Source organism: Rhinatrema bivittatum, chromosome 12, assembly GCF_901001135.1.
Source record: "Rhinatrema bivittatum chromosome 12, aRhiBiv1.1, whole genome shotgun sequence".
NCBI lineage: Eukaryota > Metazoa > Chordata > Amphibia > Gymnophiona > Rhinatrematidae > Rhinatrema > Rhinatrema bivittatum.
The window spans coordinates 50,773,467-50,792,708 of NC_042626.1; the positions used below are offsets into that span (position 1 = coordinate 50,773,467).

At 47.1% G+C, this 19,242-nt stretch overlaps 1 protein-coding gene and 1 long non-coding RNA gene across 2 annotated transcripts; one reads left to right on the forward strand and one right to left on the reverse strand.

Annotated features, from left to right (window-relative positions):
• Positions 1-83: 83 nt before the first annotated feature.
• On the reverse strand, positions 84-18,462 carry LOC115074508. Its single transcript, XR_003852256.1, has 3 exons — positions 18,051-18,462; positions 15,456-15,744; positions 84-1,253 (listed from the first exon to the last, which is right to left on the reverse strand). It is a non-coding gene; the product is annotated as an uncharacterized LOC115074508 (long non-coding RNA).
• Positions 4,457-13,471, forward strand: HSD17B1 (hydroxysteroid 17-beta dehydrogenase 1). The gene is given in 8 exon segments (XM_029574018.1): positions 4,457-4,753; positions 5,740-5,796; positions 5,799-5,873; positions 5,876-5,899; positions 8,339-8,518; positions 9,940-10,033; positions 10,769-10,952; positions 13,190-13,471. Coding segments are annotated over 8 exon segments (879 nt in total). The 5' UTR covers positions 4,457-4,656; the 3' UTR covers positions 13,358-13,471.
• Positions 18,463-19,242: the final 780 nt, after the last annotated feature.

The following is a 19,242-nucleotide window of genomic DNA, read 5'->3' on the forward strand; positions in this document are numbered from 1 at the left end:
GCAGATTTGGTCTTTGCACCCAGCAGATTCCTCCTCTGGCTTTTTGGAACTCTGCAATCATGGGATCTTATTCCATCCACTAGGCCTGGCCATGGCACAACGACTGACTCCCTCTCCCTCCACCCCCACCCCCCCAGGGGCTGTGAATGATGCCTCCACAGCATCTCCAGTCCCAGTCAACCAGGAAACTGTAAGACCAGAGCCACGCATTGAACTCACTGAGCCACCAGGCTGGCCCAAAAAATCGATTTGTGAACATGCTTGGGCCATCAGCGTGGCAGACAAGCAAGACAGACAGACACATCGAGGACAATATTCAAAACTGGCTATTTAAGTAACTTAGCCAGCTAAGTTATAAGGTATATTCAGCTAAGCTGCTGAATACACGCATATATATATATATAAAATCTGCACATAGCTGTATATGTTAAAACCGGCTAACTTAGACCTGCTGTATGGCTCATCTAACTTATTTGGTTAATTTATGTGGCTAAGACTGAATATTGACAGTTAGCTGCATAACTTACACAGCTAACTCGCTCTGCCCACAACTTATGCGGCTGACCTTTTAACAGTATAAATGACTTATGCGGCTAAGTGGCAGCTGCTGAACGAAGGCGGATATTCAGCAGCCGCAACTTAGCTGCATAAGTTACATTTATCCAGCTAAATAGCACCGAATGTGCTTTGAATAATGACCTCATCTTAGAGATTTGCAGGACAGAAGGCAAATGCCTGGTGCGGGAGTAGCCAGCGTAGACGTTCCAGAGTCAGTCCATTGTGAAAGACACAGGGTCAGGGACTTCTGAAAACTCTCTGGCAACAGTTGCTCACTCTGGCCTGTGAGAAGAAACTCTCCCTGCCTTGAATTTTTGTCGAGGGAGGTCATGGGATGACCAAGCAGGCCTCTTGTCTGTAAATCGGGCTGCCAGACAAAGGTTAATCTTCCGATTAGTAAAGGTTCTTTACTTTTCTCAACAGTGGGACATAAGAGCATCTCACAAAACCATCACGTGGGCTCCCACCTTTGCTTGTACTGCTGCAGACGGATCTTGTGTTTGATTCTCGAGTCTGTCTTTTCCGGCCCCGCTGGGCCTGGGATGACAGGGGCAGTGTTTGCAGAGACCCAGCCATCACACAATTAGTGAGGCACCAAACAGAGCTTCAACGTGAAGTATGTAATGGAGGGGTGGGGCATGTGAAAATCAGGCTGTGTTTCAGGAGGGAAGTTATTTCAAGGCTTCCTCATTCCACTGCAAAAAAAAAAAAGAAAGTTACAGGAGGGGTGAAGGACAGAATCTGAATGCCCAGGTGTCTGAGGGGGGGAGGACTCGTAGAGTCCAAATGGGTTTTGAATTTGTTAAAAGAAAGATCCACCATTGGCAGCCGAGGCACAGAAGAAACAAGGGAGAACGTTACTTGCAGAGCAGGTGCCGAGAAGAACCGTTTGCGGCCTCCTCATAAAGCCTGTACCGGTTTTGCTTCCCACTTGCAGGAATGGCCCTCCGGGCTGGGTTTTGTAAGCACAGATATGTAATCTTCCCTAGCCATAACACGGCTGCATTCCCGGGATCTGCTCCGGCAGCAGCTGCTTGCAGCTGCAAGGTGACATTTCTGTTTGCAAAGATTCTGGGAAGCTCGCAAGCCCTGTGAAAGATTAAACGCTGTAATGCTTTAGTATAAAGCAGCACTGTCAGCATCCCTGGGAACTTTTGTCACCCAGAGATTACCATGGATTAGCAGAGGGGCAACTGCACAGTGGGACCAGATGCTCACAAATTTGCTCTCATAAACACTCTTACATGTTCACACTTACTGTCACTGCTCATTCTCTCCCATTTTCACATGTCCATTTACACCTTTACTTCTGCCATTCTCCCACCAACACACACTCAACTCACTCACATCTCTCCCTCTTCCATACACCATGCCCACTCACTTTCACACCCATGCTCACTTGTACTCAGCTCTCTCCTACTCACCTACATACACTCTCAGATCTCTTCTTCCTACACATATACACACTCACTCACTCTCTCAGACCTGCTCATTCATTCTCTCTCTCCCCCCCCCCTTTCAAAACGCACTAGCAACAGCAGACTCTGACTTGGGCTCCTGGAGCAGCAGCAGCCTCTGCCTTCTCCTCCTGTGCTGCAGAAGTGGACGCTGCCTGTTTCTTACTCCTCGGTTGATGCACGGGCAGGAAATCACAATGTCGATTGGCCAAGGCAAACAGGATGGGGCGGGCAAGTGCCTGGACACAGGAGCAGGTGGTGTCACGAGGAAGCGAAGTTAAGAGTTAAAAAGGTCTGGAGATGGTAGAAATCACTGTCGAGTGCCTCCTTCCTTTTTCAGCTGCGCAAGACCAGTGACGTTCCTTTCTTCTTTCCGGGTCCAAGCAGATGGGTTTTGCTGCAGCACCCGGAGATTTCCGGTATTGGCCCGGAGACCCGGTAATTCTTTTAGAATTCCGGAGTCTCCGGGCCAGATCCGGAGAGTTCCCAGGTGTGACTGTCAGGTGTGGAAAATAAAAATGAGAATCGGAACATCTCAAAATCATCTGTTGCTGCTGTGTGTTTCAACTTTGCATATATTTTTTTTCCTGCTGGTTGGATTTAATTTGTTTAAACTTTCCAGGCTTTGCAGTGAATTCTGGATATTCAGAATGGGGGCAGGGAGGGGACAATTCTTTAAGTCTCTGCGGGGCTTTGAGTACTTTGTAGCCGTGGGACTGCAAGCACGTTTTCAAAATTTGCGCCGGCGGTGCCCCAGATGCGCAGTGCAAATGCACAAGAGTGCAGGGGGTTATGAGAATGCAAGCTCCTGCACTTTCTTTCCCTCCCCCACACTATGCCCCTCCCCTCTTTTTTTTTTTTTTTTAATTACCCACAGTGGTGGGGGAGAGGGGGGTCCATTGCAGAAATGACTTTGAAAAGTTCCTTGCGAGGAGCTCAGATTTGAAAGGGTTTTGTCTGGGTAACTTTTCAGCTTCTCAGAAAAAGCCACTTTCCTCCTGCTCAGTTTTACCCAGGTACACAGTGGAAGGGCATGAGGCGTTCTGGGGCGGGGCTTAATTTTCGCCGAGTGCTACCTGACTAAGCCTATGCAGTTGAGTCTGGTTGGAGGAAGCCATGGCCTAAAGTTTTCCAGGTAGGTCCCACTGAATTTCTTACCTAAGGTTTCCAGGTAGAGCCCCACTCCCCACAGTGCTGAACATGGCAGCAGAAGAGATAGGGCCCCCCTTCAGTATTTACAGAAAGTTGCTGGGACGGGGGGGGGGGGGGCATGGGGAGTGGGAGGGGCTGCTTGGAATGGGAGGGGGGAGGAGCAGGTTGAAATGAGAGGGAGAGAGTATGAAGACTAGAGAGACTGCTGGCTATGGGGGGTGGGGGGAGAGGAGGGTGAAATAGAGAGGTTGTTAGGAGAGAGAAAGGTGTATTGGTGTTGTAGGGCATGGGGCGATGTTTGCAGTGCTACCTTTCTGTAGGCGGGGGTTGTTGCTGTGTGGGAGTTTGTGCTGTTTTGCTGCACAGCTGCTGAGTGTCATTTCCGCAGGGTTTTGTGTTGCGTCACAGAGTGCCCAATAGTGGAGGGAGCTTGTGTCACTGTTTCTGAGGGGACTCCAAAATTTGTATTTGCATTTGCTTTTCAGCATTCCTGGAAAGTAGGACTGGACTGGAATAACTTCCTATAGATTGCCTAGCAGTAATGCAGGCACCAACAGAGCATAAAATGAGCTGTTTGACATAGTAAATGACAGCGGGCAATCTTATTTTTTTTTTCCAGTCCTGAGAAGAACTAGTTTCAAAGGACCTTCCTTCTTACCCACTGTGCACGGGCCATCCTAATCCATCTAAACTATAAATAGGGTGTGAACAACTGTATAAGGGCCCTCAGGAGAGACAATTAAAAAAAATTGTGTGGAGCTGCGCTAACTTGCTACATACCTGGTTTATTCCAAAGAAGTATTTCTGTCTCATTTGGACAGAGAAAGAAAGTAGATCAGGGAGTACGAGTAGCATGGAGGGCCAGATTTAGACAGAGGCAGCACAGACAACTGGAATTCCCTCCTCCTGCTCTCTGATTTTCTGGTGAGGAACTCCGTCACCCCCAGTCCTCTGCCTATGGGCGCCGTGATCTTAAATCGGACCTCGGCAGCCCAGCAAGGCCCAGGGCTGATACGAACGCGATAAGGAGCACCGCACTAAGGGGGTAACAGCACGCGCCAATATTGACTTGTTTCCATTTGACATCCGCCTGTACCCCATGGCATCCCCTGCCAGGCCTTGCTGCAGCTCTGGCATTCGTTTTCCACCAAAGGAAGGAAAGGAGCTTCTTAAGCGAGGGCATCGTTCGTTATCTTCCCAAAACACTTCTGGAGCTATCTGAAAGCTGGCAAGGAAGCCAAGCACAAATGTAAAATAATAATAAAAAAAAAAAGGCCACTGTCTCCCAGTCTTGCCGTAGAAACCTTGAGATAGTCTTTGAGACAAAACACCTGCAGTGCCAGGGTGATGAAAGCAGAGCTTGGCTGCAGCCACCGCCACCTCTGTTTCTTTTTTTAATGTAATTCTTTACATTCACGTTTGGACTTCCAAGAGTGCTCCGCTCGCTCTGCACGCCCGACGTGGGTGTTTGGGGGGTTTTTTTGCTACAATGGAGAAGACTGTGGTCGTAATAACAGGATGCTCTTCGGGGATAGGACTGGGACTGGCGGTCCGACTTGCCTCCGATGTCTCCCAAAGATTTAAAGGTAAAAAGGGGCAGGTTAACCTTTTTTTTTTTTTTTAAATGACTTTAGTTGTAAACGCCTGTAGTGCACGTGCTAGGAGGATTTGGAAGGCGCTCTTAAGGGATAATGTAGCTTGCAGAGTGTTTCCGATTATTAAGCAGCATTGTAGGTGTGGATGTTCTTTCATCTAAGGTGGAGCCTCGCTACGTTACTTTGAGTGAGGACGTTTCTGTTTTCAGCCCATGGATAGGCTCTTTAACTTGTAGCATCTGCGTAGGGATGGGGCATTCCCCCTGGAGCATCCCCTCACTGCCTGGGGGTTTTCCTCCTTCTTCTGTATCCTCTCATGGGCAGGGGGATCCCCTCACAGGGATCCCCCTGCCCATGGGGGGACATTGCAATGGGGAACCCCCCTCACAGGGGGGGTTCCCCATTGCAATGTCCTCTGACAAGCAGGGGCTTTCCCCGTGGTATCCCCTCAATGATGGTGGGGAGGGGGCGTTTTCCCTGGCAGTATCTGCTCACGGGCAGGGGACCTTCTCCTTGTAGCATCCCCTCAGGGGAGGTGTAACCCCCCCCCCCTTTACATTATTCTCTCACAGGCAGGGCTGGGGGCTTTTGTCCTGCAGCATCCACTCAAGGGGGGGCATTTTCCTGCTGAACTTCTCCTGGTCATTTCAACCTTGCAGAATCCTTTGCCACCTGTTACCTTGCCTTTAAAAGTTTTGTTTTCACAGTATTCACCACGAATTACCAAACTTTGTTACCAACATATTCATCACTGCTTCAGCGTAAGCTTTGGAAGCCCTGGTTAACAACCTATCACCCTTCCTCCTCTAAGCCTGCCCCATAACACACACACACACACACACACATACATATATGTATGTACACACATTCTCTTCACAAAGAGTTAGTCCAATGAAAAGGTATCAGCTACAATTTACTTGTTGACCTTTATCTATACAAGGACAAAGCAGACCTGACAGCACTCTGCTTCTCTCCAGTTTATGCTACTATGCGTAATCTGAGTAAGAAGGAGCGACTCCTGGAGAGCCTACGGGACAGCCATGTGCACACCTTAGAGATCTCCAGATGGACGTCACCGATCAGCAGTCTGTTGTCTCAGCAGCACAGAAAATCAAGAGCAGAGAGTGGATGTCTTGGGTGAGTCTGATGATTGCCAGCAATGGTTTCCTGTTTTTTATATAGTGGACACTTCCTCCTTCTCCTCTGGGCTTCCAGGTGAGAGGTAGGCTTCTGTTGATCTATGACAGCATGAGCCTTCATGTGCAACTACCAGAGTATGCTCCCCCCAACCCCGCCTGGCCCAGCAAACAGAACCCAAGACCCCACTTGGCAGCGCACGTCACTATCATGGAGCCATGGGGCCAGCCTGCCATCTCTTTTCAGATGCCTCAGCTCACCCTTACTGCAACAATAAGACCTCAAAAGAAAACAATCTCCTTTCTAACCAATGTGATTCACCTCCCCTCCTCCCCAACTTCAGCTGCAGTCCTCTCTTACATGCTAATTCACTCTGTAATGGCTGATAGAAGCGTACCCATTCTAAGTACATCCGAGGTACTCCCGGCTGGGGTAAGAAGCTGCTGCATGGGTAGACTAAACCCTCCAAGTCATAAGAGGCATGCTAATCCAGTCTGGGTCTTACCTAACATCTTGCACCACTCCATCCCTATTCCAGCAAAAGGGTAGAACCAGGACTGGCTCAGCCTGTCCCTTATGACATGGAGTTTGTTGGCAACTCTAGAAGCAATTGGATCCAGTGGTTCTCATCCTAGTCCTGGGGATGTAACCAACCAGATGGATTTTCAGAATAGCATAATTAATATGCATGAGAGAGATTTGCATGCAATGCCTCCATTGTATGAAAATCTTATGCATATGAAAATCTTATGCATATTCATGAAAATCCAACCAGCAGGACAGCCAAGACTCAAGACTTGGCTGTTCAAACAAGCACTTCCGGACTCCAATTGATTTAGCACCTCAACATCAACACACATCATCAACTACCCCATTGGTAACTACTTGTAACTATCGTTAACCATTAGTAACCTGTCCTTTCTCTTCCCTCTTCTCCCAGTTCTAGCCACCCTTGTTACATGTAACTGCCTTTTCCGCACCATAGTTTCTAGTTTAAGTTTATTATGCACTCCTGTTTATGTGAACCAGCACGATGTGACTGCTGTCTCGAATGCCGGTATATAAAAACCTAAATAATAAAAAATAAAATGTCCTAAGGACTGCGTTGAGAATCTCTGACTGTTGCGCCATGGACCTCAAAGCTCAGGATGATTTTCCTTTGAGGCAAGAGTGGCCAACTCCAGTCCTCAAGAGCCACAGACGGGGCCTAGTTTTTCAAGATATTCACAATAAATATGCATGAAATAGATTTGCATATAATGGAAGCAGTGCATACAAATCTCTCTCATGTATATTCATTGTGGATATCCTGAAAACCTGACCTGTTTGTGGTCTTTGAGGACCGAAGTTGGCCATCCCTGGTTTGGGATCAACGTCACACGACAAAAGGCTGGTCACTGGCTACTAAAAGAAGTCCTTGCAGGAGTGACCTGCCCTGACCTTTGTTAAGTCATTACACAGCAACTTAAGGCAGGGCTTCCTGGTCACCCCCCCCCCACCAGTCAGGTTTTCAGGATCTCCCCAATTAATATGCATGAGATAAATTTGCATGGACTGCTTTTCAGTAGTTCCTCTGATTTAATAGCGTGGCGATATTAAGTTGGAGGAACCGAAAAAAGGAGTAACTTAAAAAATATCTTGTCAGCAGTCAGGTTGGAAAAACAGATATTCAATTAACGAGCGTCCATTTTCCTAACCCGTGGCTGTGCACAGGTTAGGAAAACAGATGCTCATAAAACTGGGCACCCAATGCCGAGGAGGTGCTAGGGACACGTTTTCCCCCTAGCGCCTCCTTTTTAACCAGCAGCTCATTAGTATACTGCATCGCACGCCCGGGAGAAGTGGATGGGCGCGCGTTGGGAAAGCAGACGCTCAATCATGTTCAAATGGAAACTCTTCGAGCAGTCCTGTGTGAATCGGCGTAAAGGAGGTGTGTATGACGCCCATGCATCCTTGGTACGTGCTATTTGTGTGGGCAGATGATCGGAGGGGGTTGGGGAAGGGAGGGAAAGAACGTGCACGCATTTGGAAATTCAACCTCTGTGTGCAGTTCTCCTCCATCAATCTGAACGCCTCCCCTCCCCCGAGAACGTGGTTGGTGAAACCAACTGACTTATTACATTTGTGCCTCGCTTTCAAGAGCCACCAGGACTGGCATAACGTGTAATCAGAAAACTGACTGGAGATTTCTCTGTGTGACTGACTAGAGCATAAGCTCTTTGGAGCAGGGACTGCCTCTTATGTGTTTCTGTACAGCACTGCACATGCCTAGTAGTGCTTTTAGATCTAGGTAATAGTATTAGATGGTCTGGACATCTTGGCGCAGCCCTGAATAGGCCAAAGCAAAATTATCGTCGGACGCCTTCTTTAAAGGTTTCAGCGTCATTTACTTACAATAATCCTAGTTAGATGCATCCCTGCCTCTCTCTTTCCCCACAGTGTGCAATGCTGGTGTGGGCCTAATGGGACCTTTGGAGTGCCATTCTTATCAAAACATGAAGACCATCTTTGACGTCAATTTTTTTGGGACAGTCCGCACCATTCAAGCTTTCCTGCCAGGGATGAAACACAGAAAGTCTGGGAAGATCATCGTATCCAGTAGTATAGGAGGGCTACAAGGTAAAACAAACAAACAAAAACCCATGCACAGTAAATAAAAAAATATTCCCTTGCCTCTCCCTCTTTACCTGAGTTGTCATGTCTTGCACCTTCCCACTTTTCTCTGATTTTCCCCCCTCCCTCTCCCCTTTTCCACGTACAATCCTCTGGGCTGAGAGAGCAAGACACATTTCCCTCAGAATTCACTCTGCTCTTCTGTGCCTTGTCAGGAGTTGCCATAAGAACATCACTCTGGGATTTGGCATGATATTCTAGGATCTGCTCAGATGCTGATCCTGCATTCCAGGTTTCAGGTAAGCCCAAGGGGCCTGTACGCTAGGATTTTTATTTTATCACTCGCCTTTCCAAATCTGAGCTCAAGGTGAGGTACAAATTCAGGTAGAGTTGGTTATTCCCTGCCCAAGAGGCAATGAAGGGTGAAGTGACTTGTCCAAGATCACAAGGAGCATCAGGGGGAGATGTGGGGTTTGAACCCTGACTTCCTTGGCTTCTCAACCTGCTGCTCTAACCTCTAGGTCACTCCTCCACTCCAATCATATTTTCCATAGAAACAAAATGAGAAAAAATCCTTTAGTATAGTACTATACAAAACAGGGGGCAAAGTAGGTGGCACTTCTAGCACACATGCTTCCCATGTGACTCTGCACTCAGGCAGGCTATTGATGTGATGACGGGGCATACAGCCAAATGTACTAAAGCAGGAGTAGGCAATTCCGGCCCTTGATGGCCACAAACCAGCCGCGGCTTCAGGATATCCCTAATGAATATGCATGAAATAGATTTGCATACAACTGAGGCAGAGTGCATGCACATTTCTCTCATGCATATTCATTAGGGATATCCTGAAGCGCGGCTGGTTTGTTGGCCATCAAGGGCCGGAATTGCCTACTCCTGCTTTAGTACATTTGGCTGATGCCCCGTCATCACATTTATGTAATTTCTGTGCGGAAAAGGATCCTCTACTCTTTCAATAGCCTGCCTGCGTGGAGAGTCACATGGGAAGCATTTGTGCTAGAAGTGCCACCTACTTTGCCCCCTGTTTTGTACAGGCAGGGGGAGGGGAGAGGATGAAATAACAGTCATGCCATGTATACCCGCTGTCTTACTCCCCTGACCTCTTTTTAGCCTGGGCTGACAGCATGTGTGCTGTGGGACCCCCGCCACCCTGAGGAGGACAATTTTACGACCGGCCCATTTACCTGAATAAACATCTTTCAAAATCATCCAAGCCTCTTTCATCCCCTTGCTCCTGATCTCTCCCTCTTGCTCCCTTCCCCCCACCCTTACGCTCTTTCTTCTGTGTGCAGTGGATTGTCGTATGCTTGTTTCTTCGTTCCTCTCCAGTGGTTGCTATTGTGAAACACTTTAGCACCCTGTACGTGTGGGAGCTATCGATGGCGTTTCCCTCTGCTCTCCCACAGGCGTGCCTTTCAACGCTGTGTACTGCGCAAGCAAGTTTGCGGTGGAAGGACTCTGCGAAAGCTTGGCCATCGCCCTGAAGCACTTCAATGTTCAGTGAGTAAGCCCGACACGTGGGCATTTTGCTGGCGTTTTGCTTAACTGCAGCAGCTTCTGGGGCTTTCTATGGTGTAGGTGGCACAGCTTGGCGGAGGCAGAGCCCACAGCCCCTGGGATGGGGAGTCCTGGCCGTCGCACAACGGCAAATATCTACGGGCCGGACTCGGGGTTGCAAGTAGGCCAGGCTGCAGGAGGAGCCGTGGTCCGTAGGCCTTGGTCAAGGGCTGTCGCGGGCAACAGCTGGGTTGGATGGAAAAAGGGGGAAAAGGTGACCCTGGCCTGACCTCATGGTAGGACTATCAAGAATCCTCTGCTGGAAGCATTGCCTTAATGAAGCACAGCTACAGTCAGGGCCTAAGGTCAGCTTGAAACATTACATCCTGATCTGCCCTGAAAATCAGAGGAGCCGTCAGATCTGGGCCATGGTCAGAAGTTTACGGAAAGTAAGCTTTATTGTGGTGGCCCCAAAGGACTGTCCTTACAGTGTTGGTTAAGGGGAAAGAAATGCCGGTGTCCAAAGAGCCCATCCTTCTTCTGACTGCCTCGCAGTTGTCTCTCCCTCGGTGGTAATCCAGGGCAAGGCACGACCCATAGACCATACTTTTCCTTATAATCCCGTCAGGCCCGTCTGGCATAAAGAGGTTGACGGCAGCTCCTGCCATAAGCCAGTCGCCGTAGGCTCCTCCGCCGCCGAGGGCAGTGACTTCTCGCTTTTGCTTCGTTTATGTCCAGCCTCACTTTAATTGAATGTGGGCCAATGAACACCAGTTTTCTGAGCAACCTGCAGGGTGCCGACCCGGAGGAGAGCAGCCTGCAGGGGGCGGACCTGGAGACCAGAGCTCTGTATCAGCAGTACCTGCAGCACTGCCAGATGATCTTCCGGGATGCGGCCCAGGATACGGAAGACATATTACAGGTCAACGTACAAACAGCACTTTTTGCATCTCGATTTGGGACTTTATTCTCCCCCCTTTGCTCCTGGTGTGTGTGTGTGTGTGTGTGTGTGTGTGTGTGTGTGTGAGTGCTGGTCCCCCTCACCAGATGCCATTCCCGGGCAACATTAGTCCTCCTCGCTGGCCCCAGGACTCCAAAGAACAGCCCTCAGTGCCACTCGTTGGCCAAAAGGGCCACAACAGTAGCAGTGGCCGCCTTTCCTCCGTCCCTGGGCCTTTACTAACAAAAGTCATCATGTAGGTCCATCCTTAAATAGTACATAACGTTATCATTTTTAAACAGCATGTGACTGATTTACTAGACACAGATGGGGAAAAAGGCCTTAGTAATCAGGCCCTATGTTTGCTATAAAGTGACAGAAATTTGAAGATAGTCCTTGCATTATATAAACCAGGGGCAGTGAAATGCCTTTTTGGTTGGGGGGAGGCCCACAAGCTAATCAAGCTCTGACTTCTCCCCCTACCTCCCTCTTCCCCTGCCTCAGTTCCCTCCTCGATCTCTCTTCTTTTCTCCTCCTCTCTGATCCCCCCCCCTCCCTCCCATACTGGAGTAGGGTTGCCTCGGCTGATCCAGTAGAAAGCAGCAGCTGGGCCCAGAGCTGGAGGCGATTCAGCGCTGCTCTCTTCCTGCTGCTGCCTGCCCTCATCCAGCCTTGGATCTCCTGCATTGATTCTGGAGGAGGACCAGATCTTGGTCAGGGCCATGGCCACTGTGGCACACCCCATTCCGACCCCTATGACATGATTATTCCCGTAGGAACTGGTTAGCGGCCCACGAGAGGTCCTGTGAAATGGTGATGCTTTCCTGCAGTATCTGTGCGCGAGAAAGTACTGGCAGGTCACCCCACCCATAAGTGGTGCTTGTACATTGCCAAGTATTAAATTACTAAGTATGGCACATCCTTTTTGGATGGAAAGCTGATACAGAAACCCAAATTATTATCAGTTATAGTTCCAAAATGCTTCAACTTTAGCCATTCCCCCTGTTTAACAGTAGATTCTTTTGACCTGATTCGTCTTTCTCTAGGTCTGCATAGACTGTATCTATTTGTTTATTTTAAAATATTTATAGCCTGCTTATAGCAAACCAGTTGTGCTAAGTGGGTTACAACACAATCAAAATACATCAATTATACATACTACTTTATGTATATATATATATATATATATATATAAAAAACTGAAAACATGGCTCTTCCAGCAAGCTTACCACACATCACCTGCCATTACATAAACCCCCACTGTTTAACTAAAAATTGAGTAACTAAGAATTTGCTACATGACTAGGAATCTATTTCTCGGAATATGTCTCATGCCCATCGATTTTGTACTTTGACTCGGCTACTTATGTAATTAGCTTTTGTAAATAGTTGTGATTTTACTGATTTTGCTGTATCTATTTATTGATATCACGGACGCTCGCGGCATAGTCAGCTCTATAACCCTATCCCACTTTTAACCACCTTGTTCTCAGTTAATGTAAGGGCCCTGCCCAAAAGTTAACCTGTTTTTTCAATGTTATATGTAAGGGTTCTGCCCATTTGTTCCTTTTTAACTGTAAACCGATGCGATGTGTAAACGGTCATCGGTATAAAAGAAACTTTAAATAAATAAATAAAATAAATACTTTACAAAACATAATACAAAATTAAAACAAAAATACATATCTGTATATAGTTGCATTGGAAACCAATGTGTAAAAATGTAAAATGTAAATGACCAAAATGTAAAAGGGGATAGAACAGCTCCCCGATGAGGAAAGGCTAAAGAGGTTAGAGCTATTCAGCTTGGAGAAGAGACGGCTGAGGGGGGATATGACAGAGATCTAAAAAATCAAAAGTGGTACGGAACAGGTAAATGTAAATTGGTTATTTACTCTTTCAAAAAATACAAAGACTAGGGAACACTAAATAGCACATTCAAAACAAATTGGAGAAAATTCTATTTCATTCAATACACAATTAAGCTCTGACATTGCCAGAGGATGTGGTTAAGGCGGTTAGAATAGTAGGGTTTAAAAAAAGGTTTGGAGAAGTCCATAAACTACTCACCAAGTAGACTTGGGGAATAGCCACTACTTATCACTGCATGGGATCTATTTATTGTCTGGGGATCTTGCCAAATATTTGTGACTTGGATTGGCCAATGGGCTTGATGGATCCTTGGTCTAACCCAGTATGGCAATTCTTCCGTCTGACAGGTCTTCATGGAAGCCATCAATGCTCCCTCACCTGCCCTGAGATATTTCACCACACAGTTCTTCATGCCGCTGACGAAGCTGAAGCTAGCATGCACTAACGGGTCGGACTATGTCAGCGCCATGCATCAGTTTGTATTCTCGTCCAACCAGAAGAGAGATGAAGTTTGATCAGGAGCGGGAGAAAACGCATGGTGTGTTACTTGATGGCCTTACTGCCTCATTAGATATAGAGTTACAATGCTGCCTTGCTCATAATAATAAATATGCAGCTTGCTGAATTGATGGCTTTTTCTCGCAGCTTGAATATTCAACCCTAGTTTATGTGTTTGTGGATGAAAGTTGGGCATGCAGGCCGTATAATTAAGCATTAAGTGGAAGGAAACGCTTAACCTGGTCATTAGAACTTGCCTAGGGGGTACCCTGAGGCACAAGATTCAAGCCAAGTAACTCAGTAATGCAAAAGGAAACGGTGATATATATAGGGATGTGCAGTCATTTTGAAACAAAATAGAAAATGACAGATGTTTCCTATTTCGTTTCACTACATTTTTAAAACTCAATGAAAAAAAAAAATTTTTTCATTAGTTTTACTTTCGTTCTGTTTCGGAGAAAAAAAAAAGTGAAAAATCCCTTCAGAAGCTGACCTAAGGCACCCCCTGGCCCAACCCAGGACCGCCAAACCCCCCTCCCCACCCCAGAAGGTACTAGGAGGGCCAGGAACCATCCTGGCCTCCACTCACCCCATCCGTGGAGGTTCTGAAGGGGAGCCCAGTCACACCTCTTATTCCTGGGTCGTCCGCTTTCAAATGGTGCTGGTGCCAGTTTCTTGTATGTTTGTACGGCCATACAATAAAATAGCGCCAGCCAGCCCTCAGAACGTGCCATGGGCTGGGAGTGAGAGGAAGTAGGTCTGCTTCATAGGATCTGCTGGCTACTTGCAAGCCAGACTGTGACCACTCTTGGAGACAGGAGGCTGGGCTTGATGGCCTGTGCTCTGATCCAGCATGACTTTTTTTTTTATGTTCTTCAAACTCAAGGACTCCCGCTGTCTGTGCTGTTCTGGCTCTGATTAACAAGGGGCTTTCTTACTCTGCACAAAAGCACCGAGGAGGTGGAGAACCTATTTGCTGATGAATTTTCAATGGGTTGCAGCTATCCGTAGTATAGAATAGTAAAATCCAACTATAATTTTGTTTTCTGAAGCCATCATACAGGTTCAGCAACTGAACTGTGCTGCCAAACTGCCATCGCGGTGATGGGATATTCATCTCAAGAGTGTTCTAACTGTACGGTGCATTTTGATCTTGGAAAAATGCTTGCATAGATTCAAATCCTTTTTTTTTTATATCATCATTAGGACTTGGACATGAAGGAGGGTTGACCGTTGCTGGGGCTTTTTGTTAATTTACTATAGTCTGCTTTTTTGTGACCGGTCAGATGTTTCAAAGTACTGGAGGTGTTTTCCCCGTCCCCAGAGGGGGCTCCCCATCTCAGTCTGTATGGCAGGCGATGGAGTGGCAGCGGGATTTGAACCCTGGTATCCTCCGCTTTATAGCCTGCTACTCCAGATGGTGGCAGTAACAAGATCAAGGCAATAGGTGATGAGGGCTGCCAGAGCCACTGATACGTTTGCATATTTTCCTCATCTGGTAGCAAAGGAGACCCCAGGGATGAGGGTCGGCTGGGTCCTGCGAGACATGATAGTGAGATGCAGGAAAATAGCAGGGGATTTTAACCAGAGCATCAAGGGCAGGCAGCTCCGGGGAGAAGCGAGCAGCAATCTGCGTACCTGCACCCCTGCTTATTCAGGATGCAGGCACCAGCTGCAGCTCCACCTACCTGAGGAGGCACAGGCTAGTGGAGCAACAAACCACCCTTCACAAGCAGTCTGCAGACATCGAGAGTGGGGCAGCCCTCCACCACCAGGACTGGCTACAGCTGATCCAGGCAGAGATGGGCAAGAGGGGTCCATGGGAAGGGGAGTGAAGCAGTGGCAGGGAGGGAGCCGGGTTGATTTAATGGGGATTTGGGAGGGTGGAAGAGGTGGGGGGGGGTTTTCCTTCCGCACCCCATTCCAATCTTCCCTTCCATCCCCCCGCGACTCCCATTCCTACTGATCCTCATTCCTTTTCCTCCCTTATCGCTCTGGCCCTCCCACGATTCCAAATAAATGAGCCGGTCACAAGTGTAAAAAAAAAATGACTATTTTTATAAAGTAAAAAAATGATTTACATTGAATACAAAATTATGCAGATTTGCTACTTACATGCCACAGATTTTGCCATCTGTTGCAGGAAAGCAGGGGCTCTAGCTTTCACCATGCACATTAAATTGTAGCACGGGTTTTGGTTAACTCCGGTTTTAGTGTGCTTCGGTGACTTCGTCCATTTCTCCCGGATCAGCTGCTACTGTTCTCAGTTGCTGTGTAAACCTTTCTAATAGCTGGAGCTGTTCTCCCAACACTGCTTCAGGTACGGCATCGACAGATGACCCACTCTCAACTTTTCTAACATCCGAAAAGTCAGAAGGAGCACTAGGGCATCCCTTTATTCATCCTGAAAAATAAAAAATAAAATGGTTTTAGTTTGTAACGTAGATAATTACTTTCCTTTTACTGTTTTCACATGTAACAGGGCCAGCAAGGATCTCCAAATTCTTTGCCATGTCCTCCACCACCAAGGGTGGGACAGGACAGATGTGAAACCAAATATCTAAGCACATCCCGCCATGGGCCCATCTTTTGCCTTACTTCAAGGCTGCCTCAGGGGAAACTAAATCCAAAAAGAAACAAATAACATATGGCAAATCTCCACCAAGTCAACCAATCACCTGCTTTCCAAACAGAATACAGAGAAGAAAGTTACCATCTGATAGGATGTAATGACAGCTTCACATCCTAGCAATGTAAAGTACACACCTTAGGAGTCCACAAACTCTGCACCTGCTGTTTGTGTGGGTGCTCCAGCAGGGGCACATTAGCGTGTGTACGTTTGGGAATCTCATTTAGTCACCTTATACACATTCGCCTGAGAACTTGGCCTTTCAATCTGCCAAGATGCTGCAGGCTATGGAACCGGTGCCTGCTTTCAGCCAGGGCTTTCCTGGAGACCTCACAGCCCGTCAGCCGCAGTGAACATTCAGGATATAAATTAGCACACAGTGGGCTTCCGTGATCTTTGCAGGTCTGTTGAAAGCCCTGCCGGCTGTGCGATCCCCTGGCCAGGCATGGGCAGCTCTGCTTTTAGCTTCCCCTGGTCAGTGCTCTCCCCCCAAGTGTTTGAGATGCTCACTTAAGGCGCTACGTATTCTTCCTTCTCCCCTCCCTGTGCCCTAAGGAGATGGGTGGTCTCCCGAATTTCTCACTTCCAACCCAAGGACAAATGCAGACCATCCTTACACTATAACCTTTTACTGTTCCATACACGGCTCCATCCACCAATGTAACCTACACCACTTGCTTTACACCATGCTTTGAGCCAAACATTGACGTTATCTATATGGCAGAACCTCTCTTTCCCTTTCCCTGAACAGGTAATACTTATGAAAAGGCAATGGTCTTTGCCATGTGTCTAATCTTCTTCCCTAGATTCTGGAAATCTTTCTGTACTGCAAGGATACCTTGTCTAGCAAGGTTGTTGGTCCCCAGATGGATGATAACATTGCTTCTGGACTCTCTACTTTCTTCTGTAATTGCATTGGCTACTTGGTTGGTATTTCTACTAGCGGAGGATCCTGGAAGACATTTAACTGTTGTGTTCTTATCAAAATTATTACCCAAATTGGTTCCTCTGCTGACTGAGTCTCCCAGCAGAAGTAGCTTCCTTTTATGACCTTTGATAATGTTTTAAGAGTTTCTGGGTAGACAGGGTGACTACATCCCTTTCAGATATCGCCTCATTTTCTATTCCTGGAGCTTCTTCGTTATCCAATGCAGAAACGGTATTATGTAAGGGTAGTGGTGGGGAAAGTGGGTAACTCTTCATCACAGGCCTTATTCTGCCACACAGACACACTCACACACTCCATGTTTTCAGACTCAGAAAACTTTATTGGCATAGTGACACAGACACACACTCTTGCACTCTTCTGCTGTTGTGTTGCTGTTTGTGTTCTCATTCAATGAGTGTCCCCACCCTAGCATTGCCACATCAACATATAAAGTTCTTGCTTGCCAACATCCTGCAGCAGCCCCCTCCCTGTCCTACACCTTCTCGGCACCCCTACTCTCCGGGAGCCTTCACCTTCTCGGCACCCCTACTCTCCGGAAGACTCATTTGGTTCCACAACCAGCTGCCCCTCTCAAAGCTCAGCCAGCCATCTCACCTAAAAGCCTCCCCAACACAGCACAGGTACTTCCTCTGACTTAATATCGCCATGATATTAAGTCTGAGGGTGTACAGAAAAGCAGCTTTTCTGTGCACTTTCCCGGTGCCGGCAGAAATTAATGCCTACCTTTGGGTAGGCGCTAATTTCTGAAAGTAAAATGTGCGGCTTGGCTGCACATTTTACTTACTGAATTGCGTGGAATAACTAATAGGGCCATCAACATGCATTTGTATGTTGCGGGCGCTATTAGTTTTGGGGGGGTTGGATGTGCGTTTTTGACACGCTATTACTGAATAAGGGGTAAAGCTAGCGCGTCGAAAACGTGCGTCCAAATGTGGGTTAACAGTGCGCTCCACTGGAGCGCACAGTACTGTATCGGCCTGAATGGGTGAGAATCATTTTAGGATTTGGCCATGCAATCAAAAATAAATGCTTAGCCAGTCTCTGCACTATAGAGGTTTATTAAATACAGACCGCAAGGGGTGAAATACAGTAAGTTTGTATGCAAGATTTTTTTTTTTTTAAATCAACTTACTTTATGCATTGAACCTTTGTCAGTTTGTCCAAAAACTAACCCACTCCATCAAGAAACCGAGCTGAGAATAAGAGCAGGGAAGTTTAAGTTTCTGCCAAGATCCACGTGCAGGAAGGAGTTAAAATATAAAACCGGCTTTAGTAAGGCACAGCCTCAGCGAAGAGAGGGGCGATGCTCAAAGAACAAGCGAAAGCTTTCTCTGGCATGTGCATACGCCAGGAAACGTAAGGCTTCTGAGCGCATGCTCACCGTGGGGCAGGCTGAGGCAGCCAATAAGATTCCAGGGCAAGGTGCCGACTCTCGACAGGCCCAAAGCCCCGCTGTTGTAGTACAAGCCCACTTTTCCGCTTCTCTCTTGGCCTCAAAACTGTGCTGCAGCAGCAGGGAAGAGAAAAGGCACCCGCACAGCTTAGCTGGCGAAGCAGCAGAAGGCAAAGAGAACGTTCCAGACGCACGAGGACACACGGCACAAAGCGTGCAGGAGCTGGGAGGAGATCACATATCCGGCGCATGCAGTGTTGCAGATGCCAAAAATTTATAGAGCCCAACCAACCACTTACAAAATCTAGCCCAAAACTAAAAGGCTGCAAAAATAATTGTCATTATGCAAGATTATATACAAATTCCTGTACTGCATACTGACAAATTTAATAATGTATATAAAAATTATAAAAACAATGCTAGAAATACCTAATCATTGAGGTTGTCGTGTTCAGTGTTACTATACCATCTGTACATATCGGATGTAAAACCATTCAGCATAGATAGTGTTGGCTCGAAACAGTTACAGCACAATTTATTTCTGGACATATCTGCATGTTGCATAATCTGATGCTAACGAAATGTGAAAATGCATTGGTCAAACCATTTGCATTGGTTTCCTGAGCATCAAAATGATATAATATCCTATCTAGTAGCATCTTTCATACAACTACTGCATATGCCAAAGTACTTAACAAGTTTGATAAAGACAAAAATATAGCTAAATCTGTCAGCACGAGGCTTTTTGGTCTCATCTTGACCAAACATGCATGCAGAGAAGGTAATATGCCCAGCATATGAGAAAATGAGATTCTCTTCCTTTGGCCTAAATCCCATCTTAGCTAAGGTTTTCCTGACTTAATTTGTTTAAATCGTCTATGTTCAATCTTGCACATCAAAGAGGATCAGATTAAATATTTGTCACTGTGAC